At 38.1% G+C, this 17,841-nt stretch overlaps 1 protein-coding gene across 1 annotated transcript in view; it reads right to left on the bottom strand.

The window, feature by feature from the left end:
- MOCOS (molybdenum cofactor sulfurase) overlaps nt 1-17,841 on the bottom strand; it is an 842,034-nt gene that overhangs the window by 18,760 nt on the left and 805,433 nt on the right. The window contains exons 12-14 of the mRNA XM_053714598.1: nt 15,493-15,598; nt 11,295-11,433; nt 6,480-6,584 (exon numbers count right to left, since the gene is read on the bottom strand). Coding sequence (XP_053570573.1) covers nt 6,480-6,584; nt 11,295-11,433; nt 15,493-15,598 — 350 coding nt within the window. The remainder of the gene's footprint in view (nt 1-6,479; nt 6,585-11,294; nt 11,434-15,492; nt 15,599-17,841) is intronic.

Raw genomic sequence — 17,841 nt, 5'->3', positions numbered from 1 at the left:
TAAATGATGTTTTCTCTTGTTAAGTGTATTCAGTCCACGGATCATCCATTACTTATGGGATACCAATACCAAAGCTAAAGTACACGGATGATGGGAGGGACAAGGCAGGAACTTAAACGGAAGGAACCACTGCCTGTAGAACCTTTCTCCCAAAAACAGTCTCCGAAGAAGCAAAAGTGTCAAATTTGTAGAATTTTGAAAAGGTGTGAAGCGAAGACCAAGTCGCAGCCTTGCAAATCTGTTCAACAGAGGCCTCATTCTTAAAGGCCCAGGTGGAAGCCACAGCTCTAGTGGAATGAGCTGTAATTCTTTCAGGGGGCTGCTGTCCAGCAGTCTCATAGGCTAAACGTATTATGCTATGAAGCCAAAAGGAGAGAGAGGTTGCCAAAGCTTTTTGACCTCTCCTCTGTCCAGAGTAAACGACAAACAGGGAAGAAGTTTGACGAAAATCTTTAGTTGCCTGTAAATAGAATTTCTGGGCACGGACTACGTCCAAATTATGCAAAAGTCGTTCCTTCTTTGAAGAAGGATTAGGACATAATGATGGAACAACAATCTCCTGATTGATATTCCTGTTAGAAACTACCTTAGGTAAAAACCCAGGTTTAGTACGCAGAACTACCTTGTCTGAATGGAAAATCAGATAAGGAGAATCACAATGTAAGGCAGATAACTCCGAGACTCTTCGAGCCGAGGAAATAGCCATTAAAAACAGAACTTTCCAAGATAAAAGTTTAATATCAATGGAATGAAGAGGTTCAAACAAAACTCCTTGAAGAACCTTAAGAACCAAGTTTAAGCTCCACTGAGGAGCAACAGCTTTAAATACAGGCTTAATCCTAGCTAAAGCTTGACAAAAGGCCTGGACGTCTGGAACTTCTGCCAGACGCTTGTGCAAAAGAATAGACAGAGCAGAAATCTGTCCCTTTAAAGAACTAGCTGATAAGCCTTTTTCCAAGCCCTCTTGGAGAAAAGACAATATCCTTGGAATCCTAACCTTACTCCATGAGTAACTCTTGGATTCGCACCAATACCGGTATTTACGCCATATCTTATGGTAGATTTTTCTGGTAACAGGCTTTCGTGCCTGTATCAAAGTATCAATAACTGACTCGGAGAAGCCACGCTTTGATAGGATCAAGCGTTCAATCTCCACACAGTCAGCCTCAGAGAAATTAGATTTGGATGATTGAAGGGACCTTGTATTAGAAGGTCTTTCCTCAAAGGTAGAGTCCATGGAGGACAGGACGACATGACCACTAGGTCTGCATACCAGGTCCTGCGTGGCCATGCGGGCGCTATCAGAATCACCGATTCTCTCTCCTGTTTGATCTTGGCAATCAGTCGAGGGAGCAGAGGAAACGGTGGAAACACATAAGCCATGTTGAAAAACCAAGGAGCTGTTAGAGCATCTATCAGCTTCGCTCCCGGGTCCCTGGACCTGGAACCGTAAAGAGGAAGTTTGGCGTTCTGGCGAGACGCCATGAGATCCACTTCTGGTTTGCCCCAACGATGGACCAGTTGAGCAAATACCTCCGGATGGAGTTCCCACTCCCCCGGATGAAAAGTCTGACGACTTAGAAAGTCCGCCTCCCAGTTTTCCACTCCTGGGATGTGGATCGCTGATAAGCTAGGGAGCTCCTGGTTCCCCCTTGATGGTTGATATAAGCCACAGTCGTGATGTTGTCCGACTGAAATCTGATAAACCTCAGTGTTGCTAGCTGAGGCCAAGCTAGAGGTAAATTTTCATTTTTACAGAATCTATCAGAGTCCCTAGGAAAGAGACTCTTGTGAGTGGTGATAGAGAACTCTTTTCCACGTTCACCTTCCACCCATGCGACCTTAGAAATGCCAGAACTATCTCTGTATGAGACTTGGCCATTTGCAAGCTTGTCGCCTGTATCAGGATGTCGTCTAGATACGGAGCCACCGCTATGCCTCGCGGTCTTAGAACCGCCAGAAGAGAGCCCAGCACCTTTGTAAAGATTATCGGGGCCGTAGCCAACCCGAAGGGGAGAGCTACAAACTGGTAATGCCTGTCTAGGAAGGCAAATCTTAGGAACCGATGATGATCTTTGTGAATCGATATGTGAAGGTAGGCATCCTTTAAATCCACCGTGGTCATGTACTGACCCTCTTGGATCGTGGGTAGGATAGTCCGAATAGTTTCCATCTTGAATGATGGAACTCTTAGGAATTTGTTTAAAATCTTTAGGTCCAAAATTGGCCTGAAGGTACCCTCTTTCTTGGGAACCACGAACAGATTTGAATAAAATCCCTGTCCTTGTTCCGTCCGCGGAACTGGGTGGATCACTCCCATTACTAGGAGGTCTTGTACACAACATAGGAATGCCTCTTTCTTTATTTGGTTTTCTGCTAACCTTGAAAGATGAAATCTCCCTAGAGGAGGAGAAGCCTTGAAGTCCAGAAGATATCCCTGAGATATGATCTCCAACGCCCAGGGATCCAGGACATCTCTTGCCCACGCTTGGGCGAAGAGAGAAAGTCTGCCCCCCACTAGATCCGTTTCCGGATAGGGGGCCATCCCTTCATGCTGTCTTAGGGGCAGTATCAGGTTTTCTGGCCTGCTTGCCTTTGTTCCAGGACTGGTTAGTTTTCCAGGCCTGTCTGTAACGAGCAACGGTTCCTTCCTGTTTCAGGGCGGAGGAAGTTGACGTTGCTCCTGCCTTGAAGTTTCGAAAGACACGAAAATTAGACTGTTTGGCCTTTGATTTGGCCTTGTCCTGAGGAAGGGTATGACCCTTACCTCCCGTAATGTCAGCGATAATTTCTTTCAAGCCGGGCCCGAATAAGGTTTGCCCCTTGAAAGGAATATTAAGTAATTTAGATTTAGAAGTCACATCAGCTGACCAGGATTTAAGCCATAACGCTCTGCGAGCTTGAATGGCAAAACCGGAATTCTTAGCCGTTAGTTTAGTTAGATGTACAATGGCATCAGAAACAAATGCATTAGCTAGCTTAAGGGCTTTAAGCTTGTCCATAATTTCATCCAATGGGGCTGAGTGAATGGCCTCTTCTAGAGACTCAAACCAAAATGCTGCAGCAGCAGTGACAGGCGCAATGCATGCAAGGGGCTGTAAGATAAAACCTTGTTGAACTAACATTTTCTTAAGGTAACCTTCCAATTTTTTATCCATTGGATCCGAAAAAGCACAACTATCTTCCACCGGGATAGTGGTACGCTTAGCTAAAGTAGAAACTGCTCCCTCCACCTTAGGGACCGTCTGCCATAAGTCCCGTGTAGTGGCGTCTATTGGAAACATTTTTCTAAATATACGAGGTGGGGAAAAGGGCACACCAGGTCTATCCCACTCCTTGCTAATAATTTCTGTAAGCCTTTTAGGTATAGGAAAAACGTCGGTACACACCGGTACTGCATAGTATCTATCCAGCCTACATAATTTCTCTGGAATCGCAACTGTGTTACAGTCATTCAGAGCCGCTAAAACCTCCCCTAGCAATACACGGAGGTTCTCAAGCTTAAATTTAAAATTAGAGATCTCTGAATCCGGTTTCCCTGGATCAGATCCGTCACCTACAGAATGAAGCTCTCCGTCCTCATGTTCTGCAAACTGTGACGCAGTATCAGACATGGCTCTTGTAGCACCAGCGCGCTCTATTCTTACCCTAGAGCAATCGCGCTTGCCTCTTAATTCTGGCAATTTAGATAATACTTCTGTCAGGGTATTATTCATAATATTAGCCATGTCTTGTAAGGTGATTTGTATGGCCGTCCCTGATGCATTTGGCGCCACAATATCACGCGCCTCCTGAGCGGGAGGCAAAGGTACTGACACGTGAGGAGAGTTAGTCGGCATAACTTCCCCCTCGTTGTCTGGTGATAATTCCTTTATAGATAAAGACTGACCTTTATTATTTAAAGTAAAATCAATACATTTAGTACACATGTTTCTGTGGGGCTCCACAGTGGCCTTTAAACATAGTGAACAAACAGATTCATCTGTGTCAGACATGTTTAAACAGACTAGCAATAAGACTAGCAGACTTGGAAAACACTGTAAATAATTTTACAAGTAATAAAGAAAAACGCTACTGTGCCTTTAAGAAGCACAGAAAACTGTCACAGTTGAAATAACAATGAACCAAATCAGTTATAGCAAACAAATTTTCACAGTAAATGTATTAAGTTAGCAGAGCATTGCACCCACTTGCAAATGGATGATTAACCCCTTAAAACCCAAACGGTTTTTATAAGCAAAAAAACGTTTTTTAATACAGTCAAAAAACCACTGTCACAGGTCTGCTGTGACTGATTACCTCCCTCAAAATGACTTTTGAAGTCCCTTAAGCTGTCTGGAGATGTCCCGGGTCAAGCAGAAGGAAGCAGGAAGACAGAGCCTGAATTTTTACTGCGTCAAAAGAGCACTAAAATAGGCCCCTCCTACTCAATATTACAATATTGGGAGTTTCAGTTAACTGTTTCTATGCAGAAAAATTGTCAGCCATGTGGAAAAATGTTATGCCCCAACAAGTTTTATCACCAATGTACCTCACAAAACGATTAAACATGCCAGCAAAATCGTTTAAAACATCCTTTTTTAAGGAGCATGTATCTCTATTGATAAGCCTGATACCAGTCTTCCTACTGCATTTAAGGCTTATAACATCACTTCAGTATTAATAGCATTTTCTCAGTCAAATTCCATTCCTTAGAAAATTACTTTACTGTATATATTTAAACCAGCCTGCTAACAGTCGCTCTCACTGTATTAAAGGCTTTTACTTACATTACATCGGTATCAGCAGTATTTTCTTAGTCAATTCCATTCCTTAGAAAAATAATTTACTGCACATACCTTGTTTGCAGGATTCCCCGCATGCTATTCCCTTTCTGAAAGTTACCCCACTCCTCAGAATAAGCGAGAACAGCCAGTGGATCTTAGTTACTGCCGCTAAGATCATAGAAAACGCAGGCAGATTCTTCTTCCAAATACTGCCTGAGAATAAACAACACACTCTGGTGTCATTTTAAAATAACAAACTTTTGATTGAAGAAATAAACTAAGTATAAAAACACCACAGACCTCTCACAACGTCCTATCTATTAAGTTGCAAGAGAATGACTGGATATGACATGTGAGGGGAGGAGCTATGTAGCAGCTCTGCTTGGGTGATCCTCTTGCAATTTCCTGTTGGGAAGAGAATATATTCCATAAGTAATGGATGATCCGTGGACTGAATACACTTAACAAGAGAAATAAGCCAAGTGTACCCTCAATAAAGTTGCCCAAAAAACGTTATTGCCCACAAAACGTTAACAGCACTCTCAGTTCATAAAACGTTTGCCCACAAACAATCAAAACTCAGTGTCAACCATTTTTGTAATTAGCCCCTTATGTAAGCTTAGTAATGCCTTTCTATAGCTCTTAGGATTACTGCTTACCCTTACCCTCAAGGGGATACTGTCAGCCTTTCTGAAATACACAGTCTCTCCAGAAAAAATGACTGAACATACCTCACTGCTATATAGCATGAAAACGTTCCTCACACTGAAGTTTCTTGTACCCCTCAGCCTCTGTGGGAACAGCACTGGATCTTAGTTACAAATGCTAAGATCATCATCCTCCAGGCAGAAGTGTTCATCCATCTGCTGCCTGAGAGTAAATAGTACACACCAGTACCATTAAAAACAAAAAACTCTTGCTTGAAGAAATTAAAAACTAATATTTTATCACCTCTTTCACTTTACCCTTCCTAGTACTTAGAGTAGGCAAAGAGAATGACTGGGGGGTGGAGCTAAGGGAGGAGCTATATAGACAGCTCTGCTGTGGTGCTCTTTGCCACTTCCTGTTAGCAGGAGGATAATATCCCACAAGTAAAGGATGAATCCGTGGACTTGTCGTACCTTATAGAAGAAAAATCTGATGCCATACTTTATACTGGATATTAATTCTACAATAAAATAATATGTTTATAAGACAAATCTTTTTCCTTTATTGCATAGTCTCTTTTGTTTTTAAAGCTTATTATATTGCTTAAAGAGAGAAGCTTTCTGCATCCAATACTAATTCAGGGTGGGCTATTAAAACATATATGGGTCTATTCATCTACTGTGACCCAAGTTTTCCTATGTTGGCTAAAAAATCTGCAAGTCAGCTATTGTGTAAATGCAACATAAATATTAATTAATCTTTTACAAACAAATTTGCACGTACCAAATTGGTTCAAATTGTTTATATTTCTATCTATCTATCTATCAATCAATCAATCAATCAATCAATCAATCAATCTATCTATCTATCTATCTGCAACTGATGGGAGTTGACTTGTTCACTAAAGCTAAAGTCGGGTATTTTAAATCAAATACTCTTCACATGCAGACTTAAAATAAAGACTTAAGAGCTTAATTATAGTAAGTGTTAGAAGTACATTTTTATCAGACACAGCTGCTGGGATGTATGATATTTGCATCTTATTTATTGTGATATCACACTGACCTTTCCTTCTCGGCATGATGACAATCTTTGAAATACTTCTTTCTTTTTCTCTCCAGTTTTCTGATCAATGCAAATTATTTGGCATCTGGTACACTTGCCAGAAGTCTGAAAAATGTATTTTACAAAATAATCTCAAAAGAGACCTTAAACACTAAATAAATGCTAGATAGAATGATGCATTGATAAAAAGATTAGTCTGAGAAGAACATGTAGATGCATTTTAAAGTTTCATTAGTTGTTTAAATAATGATAACTAAATAAGTGTAAAGTGTAATGTCTATAAAACATTGAGAGCTGCCATGTTGTAACTTAGGCTAATTTCTCTGCTGTGGCCAATTAGGTACAGTTATAAATAGGTCACTAGAGTGTGCAGCCAAAGACTGTGTGGAATATAACAGTGATTTGCTCTTCCATTTCTAACAGGAACTGAAATGTTCACAATACAGGAAAAGGGGACTAAATAAAAAATGAAATTATATTGCCGAGTTTTTTATATATACGATTTATCATTTTATATTACCATCTCAAAGTGTTTAAAGCACCTTTTAAGTTAAACAAATCATTTTTAATGCAGACAACAGGTTGATATAGGAATAAGTATATATACATCAACATTAATTTGATTATTTCTGTTTGTAGAATTCTGCTGTATTACCATGTATACTCACTGATACTGTACATAATAAAGGGACATGAAACAAAAAAAAAATTAAACAACCTTCTAATTTGCTTCTATTATATAATTTGTTTCGTTCTCTTGGTATTCTTTGTTGAAGGGGCAGTAATGCACTACAGGGAGCTAGCTGACAGCCAATAGGAAGAGGCATATATATGCAGCCACCAATCAGAAGCTTCTGAGCCTACCTAGGTACACTGTTTAAAAAAGGATACAAAGAGTGCAAAATAAATTAGATAATAGAAATAATATGGAAAGTTATTTAAAATGAAATGCTTTATCTGAATCACAAAAGAAAAAAAATTGGGTTTCATGTTCCTTTAAGTCAAAAATATTGAATTTAGTACAGACTTCAGTCGCAGTGAGTGGAAGCATATGAAACAACAAAACACTTTGCCTATACATTATTGTAAAATATGCAAACTGTAGTGGGTATTTTATAATGACTCCTGTCCTGAAACTCTTATGATTGTTGTAGTTAATAAGTATGGTCAATAAGGCAAGGAGGGAAACACCCTGGTTTATTTGAGTGGTTGCTTAGTTATAAAACAAGCAATCAAACATACATATACATATCAGCTCCTTGAGGGTGTTCCCCCTTATGGGATATATTCTGCAATAAAATAAAATAAAAAAATTGGACATATATTTTATTTATTTCGCTGTGTTTTGGGAAAATAGTGCCTTTAGGTCCCTCTACATTGAGAACCTGGGGATTTATTTTGTTTCTCCATCTGAAACTGAGTCACCAGCTGGAGAATCAAGGAACTGTGCTCTGAAGGAGCGGCTACCATTCTCCAAGGGCTCTGTCACACTTTTCGCTGTTTGCTTTAACAGTATCTTATCATGTTACCTGAATATTGATTTTGTCCTGAAAATACATTTCATTTACCCCTTAACCCAAATGAATGTATATATATATATATATATATATATATATATATATATATATATATATATATATACATGTCATGTGATACGTTGCCTATGATACAGCATGAGTTATATATACGTCCAAACTACAGGAAGCTCCAACAGTCTTGACTGTAAAGTTACAGCCGAGAGTTGGAGTTCAAGAACTAGGGGCATCTGTCTGCATCTGGAACCGGAGCATGAGCAATGCTACAGTTCCACATGAAGGCAGATGCCATATTGTTACAGACAGTGACACTGTGTGTGTCACCGCCTGTAACAATTATCTGCTGGTGCCGGCAAGAGATGTGGGAGGCAAAGTGGAAGGCAGGTGGCCAGTCTAACAGTCTGGGCCCTACACTGTTAGAAAAAAATAAAGGGAGGGATGGGGAGACAGCTAAAGATGGCCACAATTAGTGGGACGGGGAGGGTTACAGAGTTATTTTGGTGGGATCAGGGAGGTGGGAGGGTTGAGGAGGATCACTACACTGCAGAAAAAAACAAATATATATGTAAAAAAATAAAATAAAAATAAGTATAATTAAAACACATAAACTGCATACTGGCAGACTGTTTGCCATTACCTAAGATGGAGTTGACCAGTGTGTGTGTGTGTGTGGGGGGGGGAGGGGCTGAGAGCTGTTTGGGAGGCATTAGGGAGGGATCAGGAGGGGAGGTGTCAGGTAGGAGGGTAATCTGCACTATAGCTAAAATTAACCTTACAAGCTACCTGATTAAAGGGACACTGAACCCAAATTTTATCTTTCAGACCATGCAATTTTAAGCAACTTTCTATTTACTCTAATTATCAATTGTTCTTCATTCTCTTGGTATCTTTATTTGAAAAACAAGAATGTAAGTTTAGAAGCCGGCCCATTTTTGGTTCACAACCTGGGTTATCCTTGCTGATTGGTGTATAAATGCTGTCCAGGGTACTGAACCATAAATTGGCTGTCTCCTTAGCTTAGATGCCTTCTTATTCAAATAAAGATAGCAAGAGAACAAAGAAAAATTGATAATAGGAGTAAATTAGAAAGTTGCTTAAAATGGCATGCTCTATCTGAATCATGAAAGAAAAATTTGGGGTTTAGTGTCCCTTTAAGTATTCCTTATAGCTTTAATATATATATAAACCCCTTAACATAAAAACAATACAGACTACCTTTTTATATAAATTATATATATATATATATATATATATATATATATATATATATATATATATATATATATATATATATATATATATATATATATGTGTGTGTGTATCTCATTACACAAACACAAAAATGAAAGATAAGCTGTAGGAAAACTGTGCATGCACAACCCTACATCCTATGTCTACCCTTACTGCTCTGATTACTACTGCTCTTCCACATCTGTCCTATAGCAGTCTCCATAGTTATCATGTAGTGGAGCTGTATGACTGTGTCACTCTCTGTGAAAGTAGCTGGCAAAAACTATCTGTCAAAAACTTAACTGGCTTCAAAGTGACCATACACAGGACCATGCAGCTTGAAAGTGTGAATGTGCAGCTCCCATGTGCCACATATCTTTTTACCTAGGTAGTCCAACTTGATTGGACATGCTACTCAAACGTTTTCTTTCATGTACATATGAAAGAGCAGCAGTTGTTGAAAATATTTTTTATTATCCGTTTAAAGCTGATGAAATTTGAGCAAGAACTACATAACTGTGTACAATTTAGTCCTAGGACTTAAACATTCATTGGCTGATAGGAACAAATATCCCACAGGAAAAGAAAATGATTTATTAAAGAGATTAAATTGTCATGATTCAGAAAAAGTGTGCAATTTAAAATAACTTTCCAATATATTTCCAATATCAAAATGTGCACATTATTTTTCCTACTGAGCATGTATATACACATAGGCATTTTGTGATTGTCTAATGACTGTGATACAGGTGAGAAGGGAAAATAAGATTACCTTTGAAATTTGCCAGAAAATATTCTACTGCTCATTTTAAATTAAAAGTAAGTGCTATTGTATTGTATTTTTATTGTGTATGTGTGTTATGTATCATGCAGCAGGAATGGTAAAAAAGTTATTTTAAAATGAATATTGTTTCTGGCCACCTTGAAATGGCTGCCAAAATCCACCCACTGGTGACATCACAATCTGGGCTGCATCTAGGCACTCTGCTGAAAAGCTTTGACAATCTGTTGAATCCAACTAGTGAGTCTTTTGTGATTGGACGCCATATGCAGCCCTGATCCTGATGTCATCAACTGGTGGAGCTTGGCAGTCTTTTCAAAGTGGTCAGAAACAATATTCATTTTAAAATAACGTTTTTACCATTCCTGCTGCATGATATAGAAGAGGCTATTTGCAGCTAAGGTGTAGTAAAGGGACAGTCTACACAAAACCCATTCCCCAGCTTTGCACAACCAACATTGTTATATTAATATACTTTATAACATTTAAACCTCTAAATTTCTGCCTGTTTCAAATGCTCTATATCACATGCTTTTGTATTTGCTTTTCACAACAGGAGACTGATAGTTCATGTGGGCCATATAGATAACAATGTGTTCATGCCCGAGGAGTTATTTTAAGAGTTAGCACAACACAATACTAAATGCAAGTCAATAGATAATAAATAGTCACAGTCATGTGATCAGGGGGCTGTCAGAAGATGCTTAGATACAAGATAATCACAGAGGTAACAAGTATATTAATATAACTGTGTTGGTTATGCAAAACTGGGTAATGGGTAATAAAGGGATTATCGATCTTTTAAAACAATAACAATTCTATTGTAGACTGTCCCTTTAAGCAAAGGGATATCCATTTTTTTAATGAACAAAGCACTTAAACACATTACGAAAACATTTCAGTACTATGTAAGCATACAATGTTAAACAATTTTCCATTTTACTTCTATTATCAAATTGGGGTTAGCCAATAACATAAGGCATATATATCCACATACAAATCATAGGCTAGCTCCCAGAAGTGCCTTGCTGCTTCTGAACCTACATAGCTAAGGCTTTCAACAAAGGAAACCAAGAGAATGAAACACATGATATAATACAGGTATATTATAATACAGGTATATTGGAAAGTTGTTTAAAATTGTATGCTCTATCTAAATCTCAAAAGAAAAAATATCCCTTTAACTTTTAGGAGATGTCCCATAAGAATCCTCACAACAAACATACACAGTTCCATTCCTGAAATAATAATTTATTAGGTGTTACATACCTGAAAATGAAAGTTATCAATAAAAATATCAGTCCATTCTTCTTCTTCAAATTGGATTTTCCCATTAATAACTAGATTGGCTCTGAATCGCTGAATCAGTGTTTCAATATGTAAATCGTTTTTGTTTTCACATTCTTCTCTGAACCAGAAAAAAAAAATAATAAAAAATAAGTTAAATGTTTTCAATGTTACATATGTGTATAAAGCATTACCAAAACAATTGCACACTGTTGGAACATCAAGGTTAAAGGGACATGAGACCAACATGTTTTCTTTCATGATTTAGAAAGAGAATGCAATTTTAAACATCTTTCTAATTTACTTCTATTATCTAATTTGTTTTATTCTCTTGATATTCTTTGCTGAAAAGCATATCTAGATATGCTCAGTAGCTGCTGATTGGTTGCTGCACATAGAAGCCTCATGTGATTGGCTCACCATGTGCATTGCTTTTTCTTCAACTAAGGATATCTAAAAAAATGAAGCAAAATAAATAATAGAAGTAAATTGCAATGTTGTTTAAATTTCTATTCTGTCTGAATCATGAAAGAAATATTTTGGGTTTAGTGGCCCTTTAATCTACCAATGTGGGACACATTTGTTAATGCCAAAGTTGACCCAGAAACATATAAGGACCCATGTATGAAGCGCCATGCGGACAAGCATCACAACTTGAGAAGTTGTCTGCACGCCTTTGCTGCAAACGGGAAGCGTATCTGTTCATCTGATGGCCCATATGCATCATTACACACTCTGATGAGTGTATAATGCCCGACCCTTCATTTGCGTGAGAAAAGGGACTGTCAATCACAGCACGCGAGCAAGCGGTCTGTGATTTTTCTTCGCCACCTCAGACCGCTGCTTTTTACATTGTGTGAACCTGCCTTGCAAGGGCTCCAAAACAGATTACGCTTGCTTCGTACATGAAGCCTATAGTACATAAAAAACTGTGTGGAAAATGGGAATGGATTGACATATATTATACATTTGGAACATATGGTTTATTTTCATACACATTTTTACACATTATTACACTTATTAATTAAAATATAATTTAAATATTGATAAAAAGGTGTTAAATGGATATGGTATATGGCACAGTGTTTGACTGGAAAGGGCTCCAATGTGTATATATATATATATATATATATATATATATATATGTATTTACAGACATATATACACATATAAACACATAAATACATATGTACACACACAGTCACAGCCAGGTGGTCACTGGCTTAGCTGATACCATCACATTTCCTATGTGAATGGGCGTGGCTTTGCTCACATGTTTATGTTGGCTCCTTTGGCTCCTTTTGTTTATGTCTCCATGTTGCTATGATAACGTTTTTTGATTGGCTGGTAGGCAGTCTTATGCCTCCTTTTCTCACATTTTGTCAGGGATAATTAGCATGGGACCATACTCTCTGACATTAATCTTATTACTTTTTTATTTTTTAATAAAAACACTTTTAACATTACTTAACCCCTTAATGACAACTGACGTTCCAGGTACGTCCTGCAAAAACTTGCAGTTAGTGACAATGGACGTACCTGGTACGTCAGTTGTCTTAGAGAGTGCTGGAAGCGATCGCAATCGCTTCCAGCAGCTCTCAGGGTATTGCAGTGATGCCTCGATATTGAGGCATCCTGCAATACCCTTTAGAAAGCATCCGATGCAGAGAGAGCCACTCTGTGGCCCTCTCTGCACCGGTAGCGATGCGGCCGTTCGTTGGTGGGTGGGAGCTTACAGGGAGGAGGGTGGGCGGCCCATCGCTACCCGGCATCCGGTTCCTTCAAGTGCATTGTGCACGCCGGATGCCGGGAGCGTGCGGGGGCTGCGTGCACGCGCGTGCGTGTGTGTGTGCGCGCGCGCGCAGCAATCACTGGCATTGCCACCAATAAATTTTGGTAAGAGGGAGGGGGGCAGAATTTTTCAAATAAATGATCAATATCAGGATCTGGATCTGGGGGGAGGGGGGTTTGGGGGGGGGGGGTTGGGGCAGCTACACTACAGAAAAAAATAAAAATAAAACATGTAACAAAACACTTTATTTTTTGGGGAAAACTGGGTACTGGCAGACAGCTGCCAGTACCCAAGATGGTGGCAATTAGGTAGGTGGGGAGGGTTAGAGAGGTGTTTGGGGGGGATCAGGGAGGTTGGGGGTTAAGGCAGGGGTCCATCACAGCTGAATAATTAAAAAAAAACAAAAACAAAAAAAAAAACACCTTTTATTTTAGTACTGGCAGACTTTCTGCCAGTACTTAAGATGGCGGGGACAATTGTGGGGTGGGGGAGGGAAGAGAGCTGTCTGGGAGGGATCAGGGGGTGGGATGTGTCAGGTGGGAGGCTAATCTCTACACTAAAGCTAAAATTAACCCTGCAAGCTCTCTACAACCTACCTAATTAACCCCTTCACTGCTGGGCTTAATACAAGTGTGGTGCGCAGCAGCATTTAGCGGCCTCCTAATTGCCAAAAAGCAACGCCAAAGCCATATATGTCTGCTATTTATGAACAAAGGAGATCCCAGAGAAGCATTTACAACCATTTGTGCCATAATTGCACAAGCTGTTTGTAAATAATTTAAGTGAGAAACCTAAAATTGTGAAAAATGTCACTTTTTTTTTATTTGCTCGCATTTGGCGGTGAAATGGTGGCATGAAATATACCAAAATGGGCCTAGATCAATACTTTGGGTTGTCTACTACACTACACTAAAGCTAAAATTAACCCTTCAAGGTCCCTACAAGATCCCTAATTAACCCCTTCACTGCTGGGCATAATACACGTGTGGTGCGCAGCTGCATTTAGCGGCCTTCTAATTACCAAAAAGCAACGCCAAAGCCATATATGTCTGCTATTTCTGAACAAAGGGGATCCCAGAGAAGCATTTACAACCATTTGTGCCATAATTGCACAAACTGTTTGTAAATAATTTCAGTGAGAAACCTAAAGTTTGTGACAAAATTTGTGAAAAAGTGAACAATTTTTTTTATTTGCTCGCATTTGGCAGTGAAATGGTGGCATGAAATATACCAAAATGGGCATAAATCAATACTTTGGGTTGTCTTCTAAAAAAAAAAATACATGTCAAGGGATATTCAGGGATTCCGGACAGATATCAGTGTTCCAATGTAACTAGCGCTAATTTTGAAAAAAAAGTGGTTTTGGAAATAGCAAAGTTCTACTTGTACTTATTGCCCTATAACTTGCAAAAAAAGCAAACAACATGTAACCATTGGGTATTTCTAAACTCAGGACAAAATTTAGAAACTATTTAGCATGGGTGTTTTTTGGTGGTTGTAGATGTGTAACAGATTTTGGAGGTCAAAGTTAGAAAAAGTGTGTTTTTTTCCATTTTTTTTTATTTTTTATATTAAATTATAAGATGTGATGAAAAAAATTGTATCTTTAGAAAGTCCATTTAATGGCGAGAAAAACGGTATATAATATGTGTGGGTACAGTAAATGAGTAAGAGGAAAATTACAGCTAAACACAAACACTGCAGAAATGTAAAAATAGCCATTGTCATTAAGGGTAAGAAAACTGAAAAATGGTCCGGTCATTAAGGGGTTAAAGGGACACTGAACCCAATTTTTTTCTTTTGTGATTCAGATAGAGCATGCAATTTTAAGCAACTTTCTAATTTATTCCTATTATCAAATTTTCTTCATTATCTTGGTATGTTTATTTGAAAAGCAAGAATGTAAGCTTAGATGCCGGCCCATTTTTGGTGAACAACCTGGGTTGTCCTTGCTGATTGGACAGCACCAATATACAAGTGCTGTCCATGGTTCTGAACCAACAACTTGCTGGCTCCATAGCTTATATGCCTTCTTTTTCAAATAAAGATAGCAAGAGAACGAAGAAAAATTGATAATAGGAGTAAATTAGAAAGTTGCTTAAAATTGCATGCTCTATCTGAATCATGAAAGAAAAAAATTGGGTTCAGTGTCCCTTTAAATTAGGGCATTTTCTTCAACACAGGAAAGCCATTTATGTGTGGTGTAATTATAAATACAGTGGCTTTAATTAGCATCCACAGCACATTATTTTATCAGAAAAACATTGAAATATTGAAAGCAAAATCTTACATAAATAATGCTAGACACTATTGATTATCTTTAACCCACGCATTACAAATTTATGGCTCTGCCACGCTGCTCTAAACATTAAACTTGTATTGTCTTACCTTAAGGCCATTTGTTGACTTAAGTGAAAAATGCTTGCTGTGTTTACTAGAAGATATTGTGCTTCATTTACCAATGAAAGTGAGGATTGCAGAGGACCTGAAATGCCTAAAAAGTAAAATAGTAAATTGCAGACATGATCGACAAGTTAAGAGTACAGCTGTCAAAATAAAAAGACAAGGCAGAACATTTTGACCTTGATAATGACCTGTTCCGCAGGCTAATATTCCACTCTGTATCCCACTTATGCTACATACTTAAAAAATACAACAACTTTAACTCTGTGTGTACTGCTGAAAACAGTTAGACATTATATTAAAGGGACATATAAAATAAAGGGAGTATAAAATGTATGAAAAAATGCTTTTTATGTTTATTTTGCATATGAAATAGCTGATTTTCTTCTTTGAAACCACAACCCATTAAAATGGGTTGACTTTGCAGGGAAATAAGGTATCCTTACTTTATCCCTTTATGTACTCACATGCTTCTTTGGGGCATATTTATCACGCTCCGTATGGAAACAGAAGGTATGAAGCAGCGGTCTTAACACCACTGCTCCATAGACATGTGCGATTCGTTTCAGATTGATTCGGAAATTCGGTAAATTCGGAGATTCGGATCGATTCGAATTTCCGAATTAAAATACTTCTGAATCTACCGAATTAATCCGAATTAGCTGCCGAATCTACCGAATAAATACGAATTAGCTCGGTAAATTCGGCAATCCCCCATAGGAAACAATGGGGCAGTTCGGCTGAAAAAAAAACTAACACCTGCAAAAAAGCAGCGTTCAGCTCTTAACGCTGCCCCATTGTTTCCTATGGGGAAACACTAAGTCTACACCTAACACCCTAAAATGAACCCCGAGTTTAAACACCCCTAATCTAACACTTATTAACACCTAATCTGCCGCCCCCGCTATCGCTGACACCTGCATTATACTATTAACCCCTAATTTGCCACTCCAGACACCGCCGCCACCTACATTATCCCTATGAACCCCATATCTGCTGCCCCCAACATCGCCGACACCCACATAATATTTATTAACCCCTAATCTGCCCCCGAACGTCGCCACAACCTAACTACAAGTATTAACCCCTAATCTGCCGACCGGACCTCACCGCCACTATAATAAATGTATTAACCCCTAAACCGCCGCACTCCCGCCTCGCAAACACTATAATAAATTTCATTAACCCCTAATCTGCCCCCCCAACGTCGCCGCAACCTAACTACAAGTATTAACCCCTAATCTGCCAACCGGACATCGCCGCCACAATTAATAAATGTATTAACCCCTAAACCGCCGCACTCCCACCTCACAAACACTATAATAAATTGGATTAACCCCTAATCTGCCCTCCCTAACATCGCCACCACCTACCTACAATTATTAACCCCTAATCTCCCTTCCCCAACGTCGCCGCTACTATAATAAAGTTATTAACCCCTAAACCTGTCTAACCCTAACCCTAACACCCCCCTAATTTAAATATAATTTAAATAAAACGAAATAAATTTACTGTAATTAAATAAATTAATCCTATTTAAAACTAAATACTTACCTGTAAAATAAACCCTAATATAGCTACAATATAACTAATAGTTACATTGTAGCTATTTTAGGATTTATATTTATTTTACAGGCAACTTTGTATTTATTTTAACTAGGTACAATAGTTATTAAATAGTTATTAACTATTTAATAACTTCCTAGTAAAAATAAATACAAATTTACCTGCAAAATAAATCCTAACCTAAGTTACAATTACACCTAACACTACACTATTATTAAATTAATTAAATAAATTAATCCTATTTAAAACTAAATACTTACCTGTAAAATAAACCCTAATATAGCTACAATATAACTATTAGTTACATTGTAGCTATTTTAGGATTTATATTTATTTTACAGGCAACTTTGTATTTCTTTTAACTAGGTACAATAGCTATTAAATAGTTAAAAAATATTTAATAGCTACCTAATTTAAATAATTACAAAATTACCGGTAAAATAAATCCTAACCTAAGTTACAATTAAGGAAACGAGCAAAAGAATCCAGTGAGCTCCGGTAAGATGAACAGTGATACTTTTATTGAAATAGAAAAACACACTTAAAAAAGGGGGTTAAAACCGAAAAATTAGATAACAAAAAGCCATGACCATCAGCTGCCAGTCGGTCTTACGCGTTTCGGCTGAATAGATAGCCTTAATCATAGACCTGAGTTACAATTAAACCTAACACTACACTATCATTAAATAAATTCAATTAACTACAAGTACCAACAATTAAATACAATTAAATAAACTAAACTAAAGTTTATTTAATTGTATTTAGACC

The sequence above is a fragment of the Bombina bombina genome, chromosome 5, assembly GCF_027579735.1.
Source record: "Bombina bombina isolate aBomBom1 chromosome 5, aBomBom1.pri, whole genome shotgun sequence".
Lineage (NCBI taxonomy): Eukaryota > Metazoa > Chordata > Amphibia > Anura > Bombinatoridae > Bombina > Bombina bombina.
Note: the sequence above shows the minus strand (reverse complement) of the source record. Positions and strands in the feature narration are given on the sequence as shown.